At 46.5% G+C, this 19,608-nt stretch overlaps 1 protein-coding gene across 7 annotated transcripts in view; it reads right to left on the reverse strand.

Annotated features, from left to right (window-relative positions):
• PUS10 (pseudouridine synthase 10) overlaps positions 1–19,558 on the reverse strand; it is a 97,018-nt gene extending 77,460 nt beyond the window's left edge. For 4 of the 7 annotated variants that reach the window (XM_043511958.1, XM_038396716.2, XM_038396715.2 and 1 more), the window contains exons 1-2: positions 19,414–19,558; positions 10,733–10,869 (exon numbers count right to left, since the gene is read on the reverse strand). In XM_043511958.1, coding sequence (XP_043367893.1) covers positions 10,733–10,869; positions 19,414–19,558 — 282 coding nt within the window. Of the gene's footprint in view, positions 1–10,732; positions 10,872–17,762; positions 17,869–19,406 lie in introns of those variants that run through there. The other 3 variants (XM_043511959.1, XM_043511961.1, XM_043511960.1) reach the window with 3 other exon arrangements.
• Between the last annotated feature and the right edge of the window lie 50 nt (positions 19,559–19,608).

Raw genomic sequence — 19,608 nt, forward strand, 5'->3', positions numbered from 1 at the left:
GTTGTCAACCTTATGGTGGAAGGCGGTGATTGCCGCGAGGTGGACCTTGAGTGAGCTCGTAGAGAGGTCAGATGTTTTAAGGTGTAACAGGTAATCCAGTATCAATGGAAGTGAAGCAGAAACTGGAGAGGTCTGTTTGCCAGCGCACCAAGATGTGAACCGTTTCCATTTATGTAGGAAGGTAGTGCGCGTGTTGTGCGTTCTGCCTTGTAGCAAGACAGTGCGTACTTGGTCCAAACATGTTAATTCCGCATTCAAGAACCATTGATCAGCCAGGCCCTTAGGTGGAGAGTTTGTACATCAGGGTGAAATAGTTGTCCTCTGCATTGTGATAGGAGGTTGCCGAGTGGTGGAAGGGGAATGGGTGGCTTGACCGACGTGCAGGAGAAAGGGGTACCACAGTTGTCTCAGCCACGCTGGGGCTATGAAAATGATGTTGGCTCTGTCTATTCATATCTTCTGAATTACTCTGTGCAATACAGGCATTGATGGGAACACGTACATGAGAGTCTTGGTCCAAGGGAGCATAAAGATATTCCACCATGAGTGTTTCCCCTGGCCCGCTCTGGAGTAGAATGTCGGGCATTTTTTGTTTGTTGATGTGATGAATAGATCCAGTTGGGGATAACCCCAGGTCTGGAAAATGTTGGAAAGAATGGTGTCGTTGAGTTCCTACTCGTGCTGTAAGGAGAATGATCGGCTGAGCTTGTCTGCGGTGGTATTCTGTGAATCCGGCAGGTATGAGGCGAAAATATGGATGTTGTGTTGAAGGCACCAGTTCCAAAGTTTTACTGTCTCTGTGCAAAGGGAGTGTGATCGGGCTCCCCCATCTGTTGACATAAAATATGCATGCGATGTTGTCGGTGATTATTCAAATTCGGTGGTTTTGGATGATGGGAAGAAAATGGAGGCAGGCATTGTGTAAAGCCTGGACCTCTAGCAAATTTATGTGAAGCCTGGTTTCTGAAGTGGCCCAGAGACCCTGAGTGATGAGGTGACCGATGTGTGCTCCCCATCCTGTGAGGGATGCATCTGTGGTGATGGTAATTGAAGGACGATCTTGTCAGAAGGGAATCCCGGTGCAGAGGTTCATGGGAGAAGTCCACCAGAGGAGTGAGTCATTGACTTTCTGGGGCATAGTTAGTAACCTGTTTAGCCTATGCTTGTTTGGTTTGTATACCGTGGCTAGCCAACCCTGAAGGCATTGCATGTACAGGTGAGCATTTGCGGCCATAAATGTGCAAGCGGCCATATGTCCTAAGAGCTATAGGGAGCCTCGGACTGTAGTCTGTGGGCTGGCATGTATCTGAGTAATAAGGATGCCCATTGTATGGAATCTGTCCTGAGGGAGAGATGCAAGACCAGTTGTGGAATCGAGGTGGGGGCCGATGAAGGCGATTTGTTGGGTAGGTTGTAAGGTAGATTTGTTTTTGATTATTTGCAGGCCCAAGGTGCGGAAGCAGTGAAGGGTTGCAAGATTTGCATGGTTCGCTTCTATCTGAGTGGGAGACTTGAGGAGACAATCATCCAGGTAAGGAAATATGAGGACTCCTTTTTTCCTGAGATGCTAGCATTACAATTGCTAGGACCTTGGAGAAGACACGTGGTGCAGTGGAAAAGCCAAAAGGGAGGACCCTTTACGGTAGTGTTGCACTCCCACAGCAAACCTGAGGAAACGTCGATGGGCAGGGTGGCTAGAGACATGGAAATATGCATCTTGGAGGTCGAGGGTTGAAAACCAATCCAGAATTATCATTGGGAGAGTAACCATCTGGAATTTCTGTTTCTTGATAAGTTTCAGAGTAGCAGCCGTGTTAGTCTTTATTCGCAAAAAGAAAGGGAGTACTTGTGGCACCTTAGAGACTAATAAATTTATTAGAGCATAAGCTATCGTGAGCTACAGCTCACTTCATCGGATGCATTTGGTGGAAAAAACAGAGGGGAGATTGATATACACACACAGAGAACATGAAACAATGGGTTTATCATACACACTGTAAGGAGAGTGATCACTTAAGATAAGCCATCACCAGCAGCGGGGGGGGGAAGGAGGAAAACCTTTCATGGTGACAAGCAAGGTAGGCTATTTCCAGCAGTTAACAAGAATATCTGAGGAACAGTGGGGGCTGGGGTGGGGGGGAGAAATAACACGGGGAAATGGTTTTACTTTGTGTAATGACTCATCCATTCCCAGTCTCTATTCAAGCCTAAGTTAATTGTATCCAGTTTGCAAATTAATTCCAATTCAGCAGTCTCTCGTTGGAGTCTGTTTTTGAAGCTTTTTTGTTGAAGGATAGCCACTCTTAGGTCTGTGATCGAGTGACCAGAGAGACTGAAGTGTTCTCCAACTGGTTTTTGAATGTTATAATTCTTGACGTCTGATTTGTGTCCATTCATTCTTTTACGTAGAGACTGTCCAGTTTGGCCAATGTACATGGCAGAGGGGCACTGCTGGCACATGATGGCATATATCACATTGGTAGATGCGCAGGTGAACGAGCCTCTGATAGTGTGGCTGATGTGATTAGGCCCTATGACGGTGTCCCCTGAATAGATATGTGGACAGAGTTGGCAACGGGCTTTGTTGCAAGAATAGGGTCCTGGGTTAGCAGTTCTGTTGTGTGGTGTGTGGTTGCTGGTGAGTATTTGCTTCAGATTGGGGGGCTATCTGTAAGCAAGGACTGGCCTGTCTCCCAAGATCTGTGAGAGTGATGGGTCATCCTTCAGGATAGGCTGTAGATCCTTGATGATGCGTTGGAGAGGTTTTAGTTGGGGGCTGAAGGTGATGGCTAGTGGCGTTCTGTTATTTTCTTTGTTGGGCCTGTCCTGTAGTAGGTGACTTCTGGGTACTCTTCTGGCTCTGTCAATCTGCTTCTTCACTTCACCAGGTGGGTATTGTAGTTGTAGGAATGCATGATAGAGATCTTGCAGGTGTTTGTCTCTGTCTGAGAGGTTGGAGCAAATGCGGTTATATCGTAGAGCTTGGCTGTAGACACTGGATCGTGTGGTATGATCTGGATGAAAGCTAGAGGCATGTAGGTAGGAATAGCGGTCAGTAGGTTTCCGATATAGGGTGGTGTTTATGTGACCATCGCTTATTAGCAAGTCCTCACCCATAACTATTTCACATTTGGGGACAATGTATACCTTCAAATCAGCAGCACTGTGATGGGTACCCGCATGGCCCCACAGTATGCCAACATTTTTATGGTTGACTTAGAATAATGCTTCCTCAGCTCTCGTCCCCTAATGCCCCTACTCTACTTGCGCTACACTGATGACATCTTCATCATCTGGACCCATGGAAAAGAAGCCCTTGAGGAATTCCACCATGATTTCAACAATTTCCATCCCACCATCAACCTCATCCTGGACCAGTCCACACAAGAGATCCACTTCCTGGACACTACGGTGCTAATAAGCGATGGTCACATAAACACCACTCTATATCAGAAACCTACTGACCGCAAGGTGGATTAGTTTATCTTTTGTTTTATGTGAATTTTCCCTGTGTTAAGATGGAGGTTTATTCCTGTTTTCTGTAACTTTAAGGTTTTTCCAAGAAGGGGATCCTCTGTGTTTTGAATCTGATTACCCTGCAAGGTATTTACCATCCTGATTTTACAGAGGTGGTTCTTTTACCTTTTCTTTAATTAAAATTCTTCTTTTAAGAACCTGATTGATTTTTCATTGTTAAGATCCAAGGGTTTGGGTCTGTGTTCACCTGTACAAATTGGTGAGGATTATTATCAAGCCTTCCCCAGGAAAGGGGGTGTAGGGCTTGTGGGGGATATTCTGGGGGAAGATGTCTCCAAGTGGTCTCTTTCCCTGTTCTTTGTTTAAAACGCTTGGTGGTGACAGCATACTGTTCAAGGCCAAGGCAAAGTTTGTACCTTGGGGAAGTTTTTAATCTAAGCTGGTAAGAATAAGCTTAGGGGGTCTTTCATGCAGGTCCCCACATCTGTACCCTAGAGTTCAGAGTGGGGAAGGAACCCTGACAGGCGCTCTTAGCAAAATATGAGCGCAAAAATTATGCTAATGTAATGCAATTTATTGATGATGTCTCGGAGGATAAACGACAACAATGTAAAGCAGTGATGTCTGACGGCCAATTGATCCCCTGCACAGCTCTTCAAGCTGCCCTCGATGCTGCGGATGCAGCGGCCAGATCCACAGCCACGGCTGTCGTCATGCGGCAGTCCTCATGGCTTGCTTCTTCCTCCTTCCGAAGGAGATAAATTCACATAAAACAAAAGATAAACTAATCCGCCTTGCCTGGCTTACTTATACTGGTTTCAATATTGGAGACTTGGATTAGGATGGGTTGGAGAAGATGGATTTCTGTCTGGCCTCTCTCAGTCCCAAGAGAAAACAAACACGTAAACAAAGAGCACAAACAAAAGCCTTCCCCCTCCCCCAAGATTTGAAAGTATCTTGTTCCCTTATTGGTCCTTTGGGTCAGGTTCCAGCCAGGTTAGCTGAGCTTCTTAACCCTTCACAGGTAACAGGATGTTGCCTCTGGTCAGGAGGCATTTTATAGTTCTGTATACAGAAAGGTGGTTACCCTTCCCTTTATATTTAAGACACGCCTCCCCCCACCCAAATCACAGATAGGGTGAAACGCTGGCTCTGATTTCTTCCGGGAGCTCTAGAATAAAACAGAGTTAATAAGACACATGCATCTCTAAATATACTACTAACTGTATAAAAACTAACAATATTTCCCACATCTTAAGGACGATTTTGACCAGTTGATTCTGGGAAACTTTCAAGGGAGAGTGCATCAGCCACTTTGTTAGAAGCTCCTGAAATGTGTTGTATGTCAAAATCAAAATCTTGGAGAGCTAAACTCCACTGAATAAGTTTTTTGTTATTTCCCTTGGTGATATGAAGCCCCTGTAGCACAGCATGGTCGGTTTGCAGGTGGAAACACCGTCCCCAAAAGTATGGGCGCAGCTCTTCCAGAGCTTAGACAATGGCATAAAATTCCTTTTCACTGCTGGCTTTCCCTCTCAGACAGCTTCTTGCTGAGAAATACGACAGGATGGAACTCTTGATTCGGTCCTTCCTGCATTAAGACTGCTCCCACACCACGCTTGGACACATCTGTGGGTTTGTCAAAGTCTGGGGCCCTTAGCACAGGGTCAGACATGAGTGTCGCTTTAAGCTGGTTAAAAGCCTTCTGACACTCTTCAGTCCACTGAACGGCATTTGGCTGTTTCTTTTTGATTAGGTCTGTCCGTGGGGCGGCGATTTGGCTGTATTGTGTTACAAATCGCCTATAATATCCAGCCAACCCTCAGAAGGATTGGACCTGTGTCTTTGACTTTGAGGCAGGCCACTTTTGGATAGCATCCACTTTGGCCTTTAGGGGGTTGATAGTTCTTTGACCCACCTCGTGTCCAAGATAAGTCACTCTGTTTAGGCCTATTTGACACTTCTTAGCCTTAACAGTTAGTCCTGCCTCCCTTATTTGCTCGAAGACTTTTTGTAGATGTTCCATGTGTTCTGCCCAGGAATCCAAAAATATGGCCACATCGTCAAGGTAGGCGACTGCATATTCTCCCAATCCCGCTGGGAGACCATCTACAAGTTTTTGGAAGGTGGCGGGTGTATTCCGCAGCCCGAAAGGGAGCACATTAAATTCATACAGCCCGATATGTGTGCTGAAGGCTGACCTTTCCTTGGCGGATTCATCTAGCGGTACCCTGCCAGTACCCCTTGCAGTCCCAAGAGAAAACAAACACGTAAACAAAGAGCACAAACAAAAGTCTTTCCCCTCGCAAGATTTGAAAGTATCTAGTTCCCTTATTGGTCCTTTGGGTCAGGTGCCAGCCAGGTTAGCTGAGCTTCTTAACCCTTTAGAGGTAGCAGGATGTAGCCTCTGGCCAGGAGGGATTTTATAGCACTGTATATAGAAAGGTAGTTACCCTTCCCTTTATATTTATGACAGCACCGCATAGTTCGCTACTCTTAATTGCAAAGTGGAAGAAGAATACACTTTGCGGCCGAAGGAATCCAGTCTCTTGTTATTTTTGTCTGATGGAGTGGAGCGGAAGTGTTGGTATTTGTTTTTTCTGATTGGCCCTGTCAACCACTAAAGAATTAGGAGAGGGGTGCGTAAATAGAAACTCAGAACCCTTAGATGGAACAAAATATTTTCGGTCTAATCTCTTGCTAGTGGGTGTTATTGTAGCTGAGGTCTGCCAAATAGTTTTAGCAGGTTCCATAATGGCCTCATTTATTGGTTGGGCTATTTTGGAGGAGGTCGTAGCTTGCAGGATGTCAGTAAGCTCATGGTGTGTTTCAGGTACCTCTTCCAGGGGAATATTGAGCTCTTCTGCTACTCTGTGACACAATTCTTGAAAGTGAGCAAGTTCATCAGTAGCAGGAGGTGATGGGGGTACCATGGTGTCTTGTGATGTTATCGCTATAGAAGAGGTGTGTGGGGCAGTGTCCTCTGTAGGGGTGGCGGCCACTTCAGGTCTTATCTGGGTTTCAGTGTAAGCAGGCAGTGGGGAGGGTCTGACAGCTTTCCTCCAGGCAGCCCGTGGAAGACCTGAGTGTGGTGTGGTGTAGGTCCATGGACCCCAGTGTGGCCATTGCCCCAGGGGGGGAGCATAGGTGGTCCCATCCAGGGATTGCCATACCAGTGTGGATAGCCTTGAGGATATGGAGATCGTGCTGAAATGCATCTCCCAGTTGTAGGTAACTGACTCTGGGGAGAGTATTGAGAGAAAACATCTGGTCATCGTATTCCTCTTCCTCCCACACATCATTGGAGGGGCTTGAAGTGGTAGGGGAGTACTGAAGGTAGGGTGCTAAAGGTCTCGGTGATAGGCTGGTGCTAAGAAGAGGAGAGTCTGGGGCATGGGACACCCTTAAATCCTCTGGCTGTAAAAGCTGCAGTGCAGCTGAGTGACCAGGAGTCGGTGCTGGTGTAGCTGGTGAAGGCCGTCTGCTGGCGCACTGAAGGGTGTCCCGGGGGTGCAAGCTGGCTCCGCAGAATAGGAGCCCCTGAGGTAGGCACTGCAAGGGAGGCAGGAGACCTCAGAAGGCTCGGTGCTGAGAGTGGCGGCTGTAAAAGTGGCACCGCAAGATCAAAGGACGGTGCCGCAGCCATCGCTTGTGCTGTGAGCACCGTGGTAGCTCTCGGCAATGTACTAGCAAAGGTGGCTGTAGGAGAGCTGAAAGAGGCGGGCAACTGGAAGCCCTGAGCCTTGGTACCGTGTAGTGGGGCAGCCGACTCACGGTCGGTGCCCGAGGTGCCTGCCCTGTGGAAGGTGCTGAACCGCAGAGCCGGAGTCAGCGGAGACCGGAGAGCCAGTTTTAACTTTTTCCCCAAGGAACAACTCCTGAGGGGAGAGGAAGATGTCCATTTTTTTCTTTTCCTTTGCCTCTGGAGGGTGTCACAGAGGTTTGCTGGCCAGAGTCAGAGGCAGGTCTGAGGCAGTTTTCCAGGAACAGCATTTTAAGCCTGAGCAACCTGTCCTTGCGGGTCCACGCTTTCAATTTGTTACAGTAGACGCATTTTTGGGGTACATGAGACTCCCCCAAACAGCGTATGCACTGTGAATGCCTGTCCAAGATGGAGATGGCATCCTTACAGGAGGCACATCTCCTGAAGCCTGGGAAGCCAGGCATGTCTGAAACTGCGGAGGTGTTGTTTTTTTTTAAAGAAATAAAAGTAACAGCTAATGTAACTTATCTAACTAAACTGAGAAACAAACTAACTAGCTAGTCTCAAAGAGCAATGCTGAACTTTGTCTCTAGCCGGGGATGGTAGAGAAGGAAGTGAGGAGCCCGGACTGTGCATGCGCTATTAGAACACTGACAGCTCGAGAAGCAGGCACAGCGCGTGCACAGCCTGTAGAGGTACTGCTGTAGAAATCTCCGATCGAAGGCGCTGGGAGGCACCTTGACCTGAAGTGGAGCACCCACAGGGACGTCACTCAAAGAAGAAATTACAGTTCCTCAATCAGCCCCATCATTACAAGGAGGGCGTAAGGGGCGCTGCCTCCTATTGCTTCCCCTGCAGCAGCTCTGATACGAGCCAGTGGTACTCTGACCAGTTGCTGTCCCTTCCCTGCCTCAGGTACTCAGCAGCACCCAAACTGGCCACCTATGGCATTGCCAGGAAAATAGGAGAGAGCACTTCTAGCTACTCCATTGCCTGCTTTCGTACAGGAGCCCCAGCAAGAGCAACACAGGAGTTTGACTGATTCTGCATGAGCCTAGGAGAGCGTGTTGCAAAGGCTAAGCACCCTGCCCACATGCGGCCACCCAGCGCAGCCCACAAGGAAAATGGAAATGAGAAGCTAAGAACTAACAGTTAGTTACAGCTCCCTGATTCTCTGCCCCTGCACTAATTAGAGCACTACTTTGTGGTATCTTCAGCAGTAGCTGAGCTCTTTCTGCACTACCTAAGTGGGGCAGATCCTCTGGCCTGTTCTACTCTATTTGTGCCAAAGTACTGATTATGGCCCACTGACCTTTTTGAAATAAAATATTTGGCCCTCAAGCTAAAAAGATGGAGACCATTGGTTTAGAGTTTGAAGCATCATACTGAAATCACAATAATCCCATGGACTACAAATTCAAATCCTAAGGTCAGCTAGGCCCATCGTCCCTCTGAATTTGATAACTGAGTTCCGTATATGTTATTATATAGGGGATCATTTTTAAGACTTAAAAAAACTGAAATCCTTTTTAGTCTTTGTGAACAGAAAAGATGTGTGCTAGTTAATGGTCCCCTTCCATCCAAGAGGTGGCTGCATTTTAGTGGTGTGGGTATGGGAACAGCTGTGTCATTTAATATATCATAAGAATGGCCCAACTGGGTCAGACCAAAGGTCCATCTAGCCGAGTATCCTGTCTTCCGACAGTGGCCAGTGTCAGGTGCCCCCCAAGGAATGAACAGGTAACCTTCAAGTGATCCATCCCCTGTCACTCATTCCCAGCTTCCGGCAAACAGAGGCTGGTGACACCATTCCTGCCCATCCTGGCTAATAGCCATTGATGGACCTATCCTCCATGAATTTATATAGTTCTTTTTTGAACCCTGTTATGGTCTTGACCTTCACAACATCTTCTAGCAAGGAGGTCCACAGGTTGACTGTGCACTATGTGAAGAAATACTTCCTTTTGTTTGTTTTAGACCTGCTGACTATTAATTGCATTTGGTGAATCCTAGTTCTTGTGTTAAGGAAGTGTTGTTTACTACTTCTCATATCTACTTTCTCTACAGCAGTCATGATTTTATAGCCCTCAATCAGATCTCCCCTTAGCTGTCTCTTTTCCAAGCTGAAAAGTCCCAGTCTTATTAATCTCTCCTCATATGTTCCATACCCCTAATCATTTTTGTTGCCCTTTTCTGAACCTTTTCCAATTCCAATATATATTTTTTGAGATGGGGTGACCACATCTGCACACAGTATTCAAGATGTGGGCGTACCAGGGATTTATATAGAGGCAATGTGATATTTTCTGTCCTATTATCTATCGCTTTCTTAATTATTCCCAGCATTCTGTTCACTTTTTTGACTGCCACTGCACATTGACAGGTTTCAGAGTAGCAGCCATGTTAGTCTGTATTAGCAAAAAAGAAAAGGAGTACTTGTGGCACCTTAGAGACTAACAAATTTATTTGAGCATAAGCTTTCGTGAGCTACAGCTCACTTCATCGGAAGCTTATGCTCAAATTAATTTGTTAGTCTCTAAGGTGCCACAAGCGCTCCTTTTCTTTACTGCACATTGAGTGGATGTTTTCAGAGAACTATCCACAGTGATTTCAAGATCTCTTTCTTGAGTGGTAACAGCTAATTTAGACCCATCATTTTGTATGTATAGTAGGGATTATCCTTTACAATGTGCATTACTTTGCATTTATCAACATTAAAATTTCATCTGCCATTTTGTTGCCCAGTCACCCAGTTTTGAGAGATCCTTTTGTAGCTCTTCGCAGTCTGCCTGGGTCTTAACTATCTTTAGTAATTTTGTATCGTCTGCAAATTTTGCTACCTCACTGTTTACCCCTTTTTCCAGATCATTTCTGAATCTGTTGAATAGGATTGGTCCGAGAACAGACCCTTGGGGGACACCACTATACCATTAAGGCTATTTCCATTTAAGAACTTTTCCATCTACTGACTTTGACAATAAGCTTGGAATTTAAATATATGCATGCAGAGAATGATTTACAACTAAATGTTTTGTACCCAATTTAAGTGTAAAAAATAATGCTTTAAATCACTAAAAGAATATTGAATAGGTTTTCATGATTAATAATGGAGAAATACTTATTAAGGTGAATTTAACAAGGTTGCATGAGATGACTTCCTGGAAACTGGTATCATATTTTTTCCTGAACTATACTATTATTGACTTTTAGCAATAAACTTGACTCAGATTGGTTATTTGGTCTCTTGCGTATATTTCATAACATATCGAAGTGTGGTCAAGCAATTGACAATACAATATATCAACAGTATTCTGATGAATAGTCTATCAATAAAGTTACATAGTATCAGAAGATTAGTAGTATTAATTTTTCATAATTTATTCCACTAAACCTCTTCCTCACAGGCATGTAAGTATCTTGTATCTTGTGTAAGGATCTGCCTATTGATTCAGTAAGTCGGAACTATCCCAAAGAAAGCTTTTTGTTGTTGTTGTTGTTTTTTTAAATACACCTTCATGTTCATATGTTTTAATTAAAAATAAAACAGGAAACCTTGTATGGGTGCCTGTAAGATGCCTGTAACCCCACACAGCAGAATCTGAAAACACATCGCGGGCAAGTGCCAGTATTCAGTAATAGCTGAGCAATGGATCTGTTCTTTTCTGTCAATGCAAACATTCTGGATAATCCTAATTAAAAATAAAATAAAACAGGGTCAGTAACTGATTTTCATGTTTCACTTCTAAACCTAATCTGCATAGAAGAAAACAAAGTCAGAGGTGTCTGCATCATCCCCCAACCAACCCTCCTTAGAATAAACATAATTTGGTGCAAACAGTACAAGGATTCACACACCAGATTGGGGGTCATTGCACCAGTTTATAATTTTCATAATGTTTGAATGAAGTTTTGGCTTAGGTTAGAAGCATCATTTGTTTGGTGAGGTCAACCTATTCCTAGTGACCATTTTTGCACATTACACTTGTTCATTATTTGTAGTCACAGGATTATTGACCCAAGAGAAAATAGCTCTGCTGCTGAAGGCCAGTAGTCATAGTTGTTTGGAGGAAAATACACAGACTCACAGACATTAAGGTCAGAAGAGTCCATTGTGATCATCTAGTTCAACGTTTTTCAAACTGGGGTCCGCGGACACCTGGGGGTCTCCAAGGGTACTCCACAGGGTCCACGGACCCCGCTGATCAACTCCTCCTCCTCCCTCCCTTTCTCAATTCCTCTCCCTCCATCTCCCGGAGGCTACTGAAGCTAAACTGGTAGATTTTAGTCTGGCCTTGCAGTGGGACTAAGGCAGGCTCCCTGCCTGCCCTGGCTCTGCACTGCTCCCGGAAGCCGCCAGCACATCCCTGTGGACCCTGGCGGAGCAGGTCTCCGCTCTCTGCCCCGCCCCTAGCTTTGACTCCACAGCTCTCATTGGCTGGGAACTGCAGCCAATCGGAGCTGCAGGGGCAGTACCTGCAGAGACCCTCTTGCCTAGGAGCCGCTGCCAGAGAGATGTGTGGTCACTTTCACGAGCCGCACCCCCTCTCACACCCAAACTCCCTCCCAGAGCCCACACCCCCTTCCCAGAGCCAGCACTCCCTCCCAGAGCCCACACCCCAAACCCCCTCCCACTTCCAAACTCCCTCCCAGAGCCTGCACCCCCACCTCCTGTCCCAGCCTGGTGAAAGTGAAATAGGTTAGGGAAGAGCGAGCATGAAGGGAGGGGGGATGGAGTGAGTGAGGGGCGGGAAGAGGTTGGACAGGGTGGAGTTTGGGGGAAGGGGTGGAGTGGGGGCGGGGCCTGGGGCTGATCAGGGAGTTTGGAGGTCCCTGAAAATTTTTAAATCAAAATGGGGGTCCTTGGGTTGCTAAAGTTTGAGTCTGACCTACTGCACATTGCAGGCCACAGAACCTCACCCATCCACTCCTGTAATAGACCCCAATCTCTGACTGAACATGCTAAACTTCTACCCAGTCCTATTGCATCTTATATATATGGTGCATTACACTAGCTGACATACTTGCAGGTGGAGACAGGGAACAAGCAGACTTCTTTGAACAATGTGTCCCAAAGGACAAATTCATATTAAAAGAAATCCTACACATGTTCAAATCCCAACAATGGCAGAGGTCATAAAGTGAGAGCCAAGTATATGTTTCTCTATCCTTTAAAGCCTACAAAGCCAACAGTAGTTCTTCCCCACCTACCACCCCTTTCCCAGTTTTTAGGACTCCTTGAGTATCACTGTTCACCCCAGATTTTTTTTTTTTTTTTAATTTTCTAGCACTTCCAGCCACAGAGCTGGCCTTCAAAACATAAACCAACTGGCTAGGACTGGAAGTCTCAATTATTTTTTTCCCTAAAATAATTTATGTTTTTGAGGGGCCTGGGAGGAGTGTCAGGTTCCTGATAGAAGAGGAGCACCCAGGAGTCCACTGATGCTGCTAAGGAAGCATAAGTATTAGATTCCAGCCACAAGCTGTCTGCCTCCAGCTCAGCCACTTCTCTTTGAGCTGCCAGTGTGGCATCCACCCATAACGGATGCAAGCAAAATAAGGTAGGGGCACACCACCAGACTGAGTCTGCCCACCCATCACCAACAGTAGGCCTCCACCACTCCGCTTCCCCTCCCCCCACCCCCGCAGCTGCCCTGAAGAAGAAAGGAGGCACTAAGGAAGAAAAAGAAATTCTCATCACTCTTTAAAAATGCATTAAGTTTTAGAGCTCCCCCAAGTCAGTGTACTAAGCCTCCCAATCAACTTTCAGTAACTATTTATATTACAATGGCATCCGGATACCCCAGTAATGGTCAGGGCCCTAATGTGTTAGGTGCTGTACAAACAGTGTTTAGAATGTGCCCGCCTGAAAGGTGTCACAGACCCAACAAAGAAATTTTCTACAATTCTTACTCAGTCGCTGAGGGGTTCCCTACCTGCTTTCCCCACATCTGTGGGCAGAGCAGCCAATAGGAGCTGCTGCAGGAAACAAAAAAAACACTGCACCTTCCAGTAAGAAAGGGCCCAGCAGCTCAGGGTGGCTCTGCTTGCTCTTCCACTCCTGTGAGCAATAGGATAGGGCTCCTCTGAGCAATGGGATAGGGCTCCTCTGCTCCTTCCCTCTGCAACACCTGGCATGGGAAGCAGAGTCCTCCCTGCTGCAGCTCTCCCAGGCCAGGAGAGCAGGGTGAAGAATACCAGGAGCTGCAGGAAGAGCAGAGGTGAGGCTGGTTGCGCAGAACTGATATTGGGACTGGCAGAGCTTGGGGCAAAACAGGTCCACGGATAGAATTAATGAGGGGTTGAAGGGGCTTAACGGATGAGGGTCAGAGTCAGGGACAGACAGGTATGATATTGCTTTCATTTCTGTGGCACTTTTACCACTGCGTACAGACACATAGGGAAATACAGTACCTGCTGCAAAGAGTATACAGTCTGAAAGGAAACTAGAATTACAAATTTTAAGTCTGATCCTAGTCTTTTTTGTACATACAAGTTTTTAGGATCTAATTTATTAACTTCATTCTGTTTCATGAAACTTCAGTCAACTCGTCAGGGTAACATGTGTCTCAGGCTGTAATATTTCAAATGAGGGATTTAAAAAACAACAAATGATGAGGAAGATAATAAAAATGAATAACTGAAAGACACATAAAATTCCATTCCCAGAGAGCAGTTTTACATTTAATTCACGAAGTGAGAGGATATCTTTCAAACATGCACACACGTGTGTGAGACTTGGGGCAGGGCTCTGACAGCAGCATGTGAATAAATTTTAATGACTAAATAGGCCTCTTTCCAAATCACTAATTCATAGCGCTCACAGAAATCCACCCACTCTTGAGAGGTTCTTCCTCAATCCACCCATCCCTGGGATTATTGTGCTTACTGTAACAGCTGAAATACAGGCTGAAGGACAAGTGCTAGTATTAATGGTAGGACCCAGATATCCTGGATGTAATAGCTGGCAGACTTCTTCACCAAATAGTCACCGAAACAACAAGAAGTGATGCCGTTTTAGTTCAAACAATCATGAGCTAATTCAGTTTAAACTAAATTGAGGAATACACAAAACTAGATCTGCAACTGGGGTCCTTAATTGCAAAAGAGCAAACTTAAAAAAATTAAGGGAATTAGGTAGGGAAGTGGACTGGACTGAAGAACTCAATGATCTGAAGGTGGAGGAGGTTTGGAGTTACTGTAAGTCAAAGTTCAAGAATCTATGTGAAGTCTCCATCCCAACAAAGGAGAAAAAATTTGTAAGGAAGGGTTGTAGACCAAATTGGATGAGCTAACTCTCAAACAGATTATTGAGACAGCAGAAAGCTTACATGGAATGGAAGATGGGATGGATCAGCAAGAAAAGCTACCTCTTGGAGGTCAGATAGTATAGGGAAAAAGTGAGAACTGCCAAAAAGAGTTGGACCTTGCAAAGGAAATTAAAATCCATAGTAAAAGGTTCTATAGCCATATAAATAAAAAGAAAACAAGGAAAGAAGAAGTGGGACTGCTAAATATTGAGGATGGAGTGGAGATTAAAGATAATCTAGGCATGGCCCAACATTTAAACCAATGATACTGTGGCTCACAGCTCGCAAGTGGCTCTTTAACGTGTCTCCTGTGGCTCTTTGCAATAGGATATTAAAACACTGCATGATTTAATTAACCAATCTAAGCTATTAACCAATCAAGATGCTTTTACTATGTTATTAACCAATTAAGTTATCAACTTGCACTACATTATTAACTTATTTGTTGTGAGAATACTGTTTAAGTATGAATAGTAGTATAGCAAATGAAACAATGAATTTGGGGTAATGTCAATCACTAATTTGGCTCCTGAATCACTGAGACCTGAATATCACTGACTTACATGAATACTTTGCCTCAATTTTTTAGAAAGAAAACAAGGAGCTTAAGGGTAGTGGCAGGTTAGTTAATGAAAATGAGGATAAGGAAGTCAAAATCATCACATCCAAGGTGGAAGTCAAACTCAAACAGATTAATGAACTGCTAATATAGTAACTATTTTTAAGAAAGGAAAAAAAGTGATTTAGGAAACTGCGGGCCCGTTAGTTTGACCTCAGTTACATATAAGGTTTGGAACAAATTTTAAAAGAGAAAGTAGTAAAGGTAAACAGTAATTGGGGTAAAATACAACATGGCTTTACAAAAGGTAGGTCGTGCCAGTCCAACCTGATATCTTTCTTTGAGAAGATAACTGATTTTTTAGACAAAAGCAGTGCAGTAGACCTAATCTACCTGGATTTCACTAAGGCATTTGAAACTGTTCCACAGGGGAAATTATTAGTGAAATTGGAGAATTGAAAGTTAATAAGGAACTGGTTAAAGAGGCGACAACAATGGGTGATACTGAAAGGTGAACTATCAGGCTGGAGGGAAGTTACTAGTGGAGTTCCTCAGGAATTGATCTTGAAACCAATCTTATTTAACACTTTAATTAATGACTTGAGACAAAAAGTGGGATTGTGCTAATAAAATTTGCAGACGATACAGAGTTGGGAGGTATTGCAAATATGGAGGAGGACTGGAATATCATACAAGAAGATTTAGATGACCTTGAGCAATAAAAATGGGATGCAATTAAAAAAATGCAAAGTGTAAGATCACGCATTTAGGGACTATCCAACAGAATTTTTTCTATAAGCTTGGGGACGTATCAGTTGGAACCGACAGAAGAGAAAGACAGACCTGGGGGTATTGGTTAATCACAGAATGACTGTGTGCCTCCAGTATGATGTGGCCATGAAAAAGGCTAATGCAGTCCTAGATGCATCAGGCAAGGTATTTCCACTAAAGATAAGGAAGTGCTATTACAATTCTACCAGGCACTAGTGAGCCCTCATCTGAAATACTATGTGCAATTCTGATCTCCCATGTTGAAGAAACATGAATTCAAACTGGAACAAGTGCAGAGAAGGGCTAATAGGACAATCAGAGGAATGTAAAACCTACCTTACGAGAGAAGACTCACGGAGCTTAGCGTGTTTAGCCTAATGAGACAAAGGCTGAGGGGAGATATGATTGCTCTCTATATATACACATCAGAGGGATAATTCCTCTCCCTCCCTGGTATTTATTTAAGTTAAGGGCCAATGCTCGCAGTAGAACAAATGGATACTAACTGGCCATCAACAAGTGTAGGTTTCAAATTAGATGAAGGTTTCTAACCATCAGAGGAGTGAAGTTCTGGAACAGTCTTCCGGGGGAAGCAGTGGGGGCGAAAAACTTAACTGGCTTCAAGACTGAGATTGGTAAATTTATGGAGAGGACAGTATGATGAGACTGCCTAGACTGGCTGGTGGTTCATCTGTGACTGCTATTAGCAAATATCCCCAATGGCTGGAGATGAGATACCTGATAAAGAGAGCTCTAAGGACTTGTCTGTACTACTGCTTAAGTCAATGTAAGCGATGTCCCTAAAGGGTGTGAAAAAAACCACACCCTGAGCCACATAACTTACATTGACTTAAATCAGTGTCTACACCACAGGTGGGCAAACTACGGCCCACAAGACCCTCCTGTCCGGCCCCTGAGCTCCTGGCCCAGGAGGTTAGTCTCTGGCCCTTCCCCCGCAGTCTCAGCGCACCAAGCCACTGGCGCAACACTCTGGGCAGCTGGGCAACAGAGTTGCAGAGCCGTGGCCTGACCTAGTGCTCTGGGCAGCGCGGGAAGGGGGGTGGTCAGGGGACAGGGAGCAGGGGATGATGGATGGAGCAGGAGTCCCAGGGGGCCGGCAGGGGACAGGAGGGGTTGGATGGGGCAGGAATCCCGGGGGAGCCATCAGGGGGCAAGAAACGGGGGGCGGGCTAGGAGGTGAGGGCCGGACCATGCCTGGCTGTTTGGGGAGACAGAACCTCCCCTAACCAGCCTTCCATACAATTTTGAAAATCCAATGTGGCCCTCACACCAAAAGTTTGCCCGCCCCTGGTCTACACCATGCTATATCAGCAGGAGACACTCTCCCACTGACAGAGCTTCCGCCTTTTGTTAAGGTGGAGTAATTAGGTCAATGGGAGAGCGCTGTCCCGTCAACATAACGCAACTTCACCAGATGCACTGCAGCAATACCCATTTAGTATAGTAGTGAAGACAAGCCCTAAGTTACTATAGAGAATTCTTTCCCAGGTGTCGGGCTGATAAATCTTGCTGCCATTCTCAGGGTCTAACTAATCGCCATATTTGGGGTCAGGCAGGAATTTTCCCTCAGCTCAGATTGGCAGAGATCCTGGGAGGGTTTCGCCTTCCTCTGCAGCATGGGGCCTGGGTCACTTACAGGTTTAAACTAGAATAAATGGTCAATTCTCTGTAACTTGAAGTCTTTAAATCATGATTTGAGGACATCAGTAACTCAGCCAGAGGTCACAGGTCTATTACAAGAGTGGTGGAGGAGGTTCTGTGGCCTGCAATGTGCAGGAGGGTCAAACTAGATGATCACAATGGTCCCTTTATGCCTGGGGGAATTGTGCACCAAAAAATGAAAAATTCTGCATATTTTATTTGTCAAAATAACACAATATAATCATGCTAGTTTCAATTACTTTGGTAATTTATTTCAAAATACCTGTCAGCAAGTATATCCGTAACAATACGGACAACAATAAAGATTCATCCAGGAGTAGAGAGTTAAAGAAACCCCTGCGCCCACTGCAGGATCAAGGTACAAGTTACTGTAAAGTAGGAGAAATGGGGAGGAAAGCAGAGAGCAGATGAATCAGTTGAGAGAATACATTAGTTTAGTGGGATCTGTCCCCACTCTCTTCCTAGGAAAAGGAGAGGGTGCTCCTTGCTTCTCTGAGGGCAAATAGACCCCAAGACCCACTTAGCTGCTCCTAACCCCCCTCCCTTCAGTTCCCCCTCCTTCAGGATCCTTGCCCCAGAAATTATTCCCCTCAGCTACTCCTCACACACTCACTGCCTCTTCTGTCAGGATACAGTACTATACCATCTCTGCTCCCTTACCCTGGAGACTGACTCCTCTTCCCCACCCCACTGGTCCCCACAAGGCTCCAACAGCCCCCCCCCCCGCCACTGGGGACCCTCTACTTCTTCCCATCTACCCCCGGGGGCCCTCTGCTTCTTCCTCCTCATCATAACTGGGGACCCTGTGCTCCCCTCTCCAACCATGATTGACCGCTTTCTTGCCTGCCCCACCCTCAGAGGCCCTGACCATGGGAGACAGAGCCGGAAAACGCTAGCTCCTAGAGAAGGGGAACTGACAGCATCATGCTGCAGGTAAGAGTTATGCTTGGGGCTGAAGCATGCATGGCAAGCAGCTACAGTCTGAAACTCAGAGGGCAAAGATGCCCCCCCGCCCAGCCCAGGCTCCCCATACTGCTTGTGTCAGCCTCACACCTCTGCAGGGCAGGTGCACCAACAGGAGTACAGCTGCACCCGACCCTGACACAATGCAAGGGCTGGGCCTGCCCCAGAAACACCCTGGGGCCCTGCCCCTCTGCACCAGGATAGTGAGCAAGAGAGAAAGAGTCTCACGCCCAGTCCCGCTTTCCCCCACCCCCACCAGCGATTTACTCTCTCCTGGTTGTTCCCACCCAAACCGACATACCTGCTCAGGCCTGCTGCCAGGGAGTGGCGCCCTGTGGCAGCTTCCCTTTGCTTCCCTATCAGAATCTATTATTTTGCAGGGAAACAAAATAATCGGGGGGGGGGGGAGGGAGGGAGAAGAGAGGAGCTGCACATACACCGTGGTGCAGAATTCCCCCAGGAGTACCCCTTCTGACCGTAAAGTCTATGAATCTATGACAGCATCCATCCCATTCAACTGCATAGGGGGACATTTGCACGCCCGTTAGAGGGACCACTATGAGTTCTTTCATGCGAAGATGAGACATTAAAGGGAAACCTTAACAATTAAACATTCAATGTGTACGCAGGTATATGGGGGGGGGGGGGGTGACCACACGTATAAGTGTATCGATAGGGAATTAACCCTACCCCGCCCGGTACAAGATCAGTACGCGCAACCAGAAGACAGTGCAAACCGTGCCCATCCCGGGGGCGGGCGCTGAAGGACAAGCCTACGGGCAGGGCTGCAGGCCCCCCGCCCGGAAGCGCTGCTGGCGGCACACAAGGGGCGCCCCGCAGCGCCCCCTGGCCAATGGGAGCACACCCCGGGGCCCCGCCTCGCGCAGGCCAAGGCCTCCCCGTTCAGCGCCACAGGGGGACCCTACGCCGGGGCCAGGGGCGCCTCCTACCTCCTCCGCCCGGCGCAAGGAGCGGGAGCCTTTCTTGAAGCCGGGGGAACCATGAACTCCGTGCCCCTAGAGCGCAGCGTGCGCGCGCATTCCAGTCCCCCCGGAAACAGGCGTCCCAGCAGGAAGGTTCCGGGCCCGCCACCATCGCTCAGCCGGGCTCCGAGGAGGCAGCGGCCGCTTCTTCCGCATCGCGTG

Source organism: Dermochelys coriacea, chromosome 3 (genome assembly GCF_009764565.3).
Source record: "Dermochelys coriacea isolate rDerCor1 chromosome 3, rDerCor1.pri.v4, whole genome shotgun sequence".
Classification (NCBI taxonomy): domain Eukaryota; kingdom Metazoa; phylum Chordata; order Testudines; family Dermochelyidae; genus Dermochelys; species Dermochelys coriacea.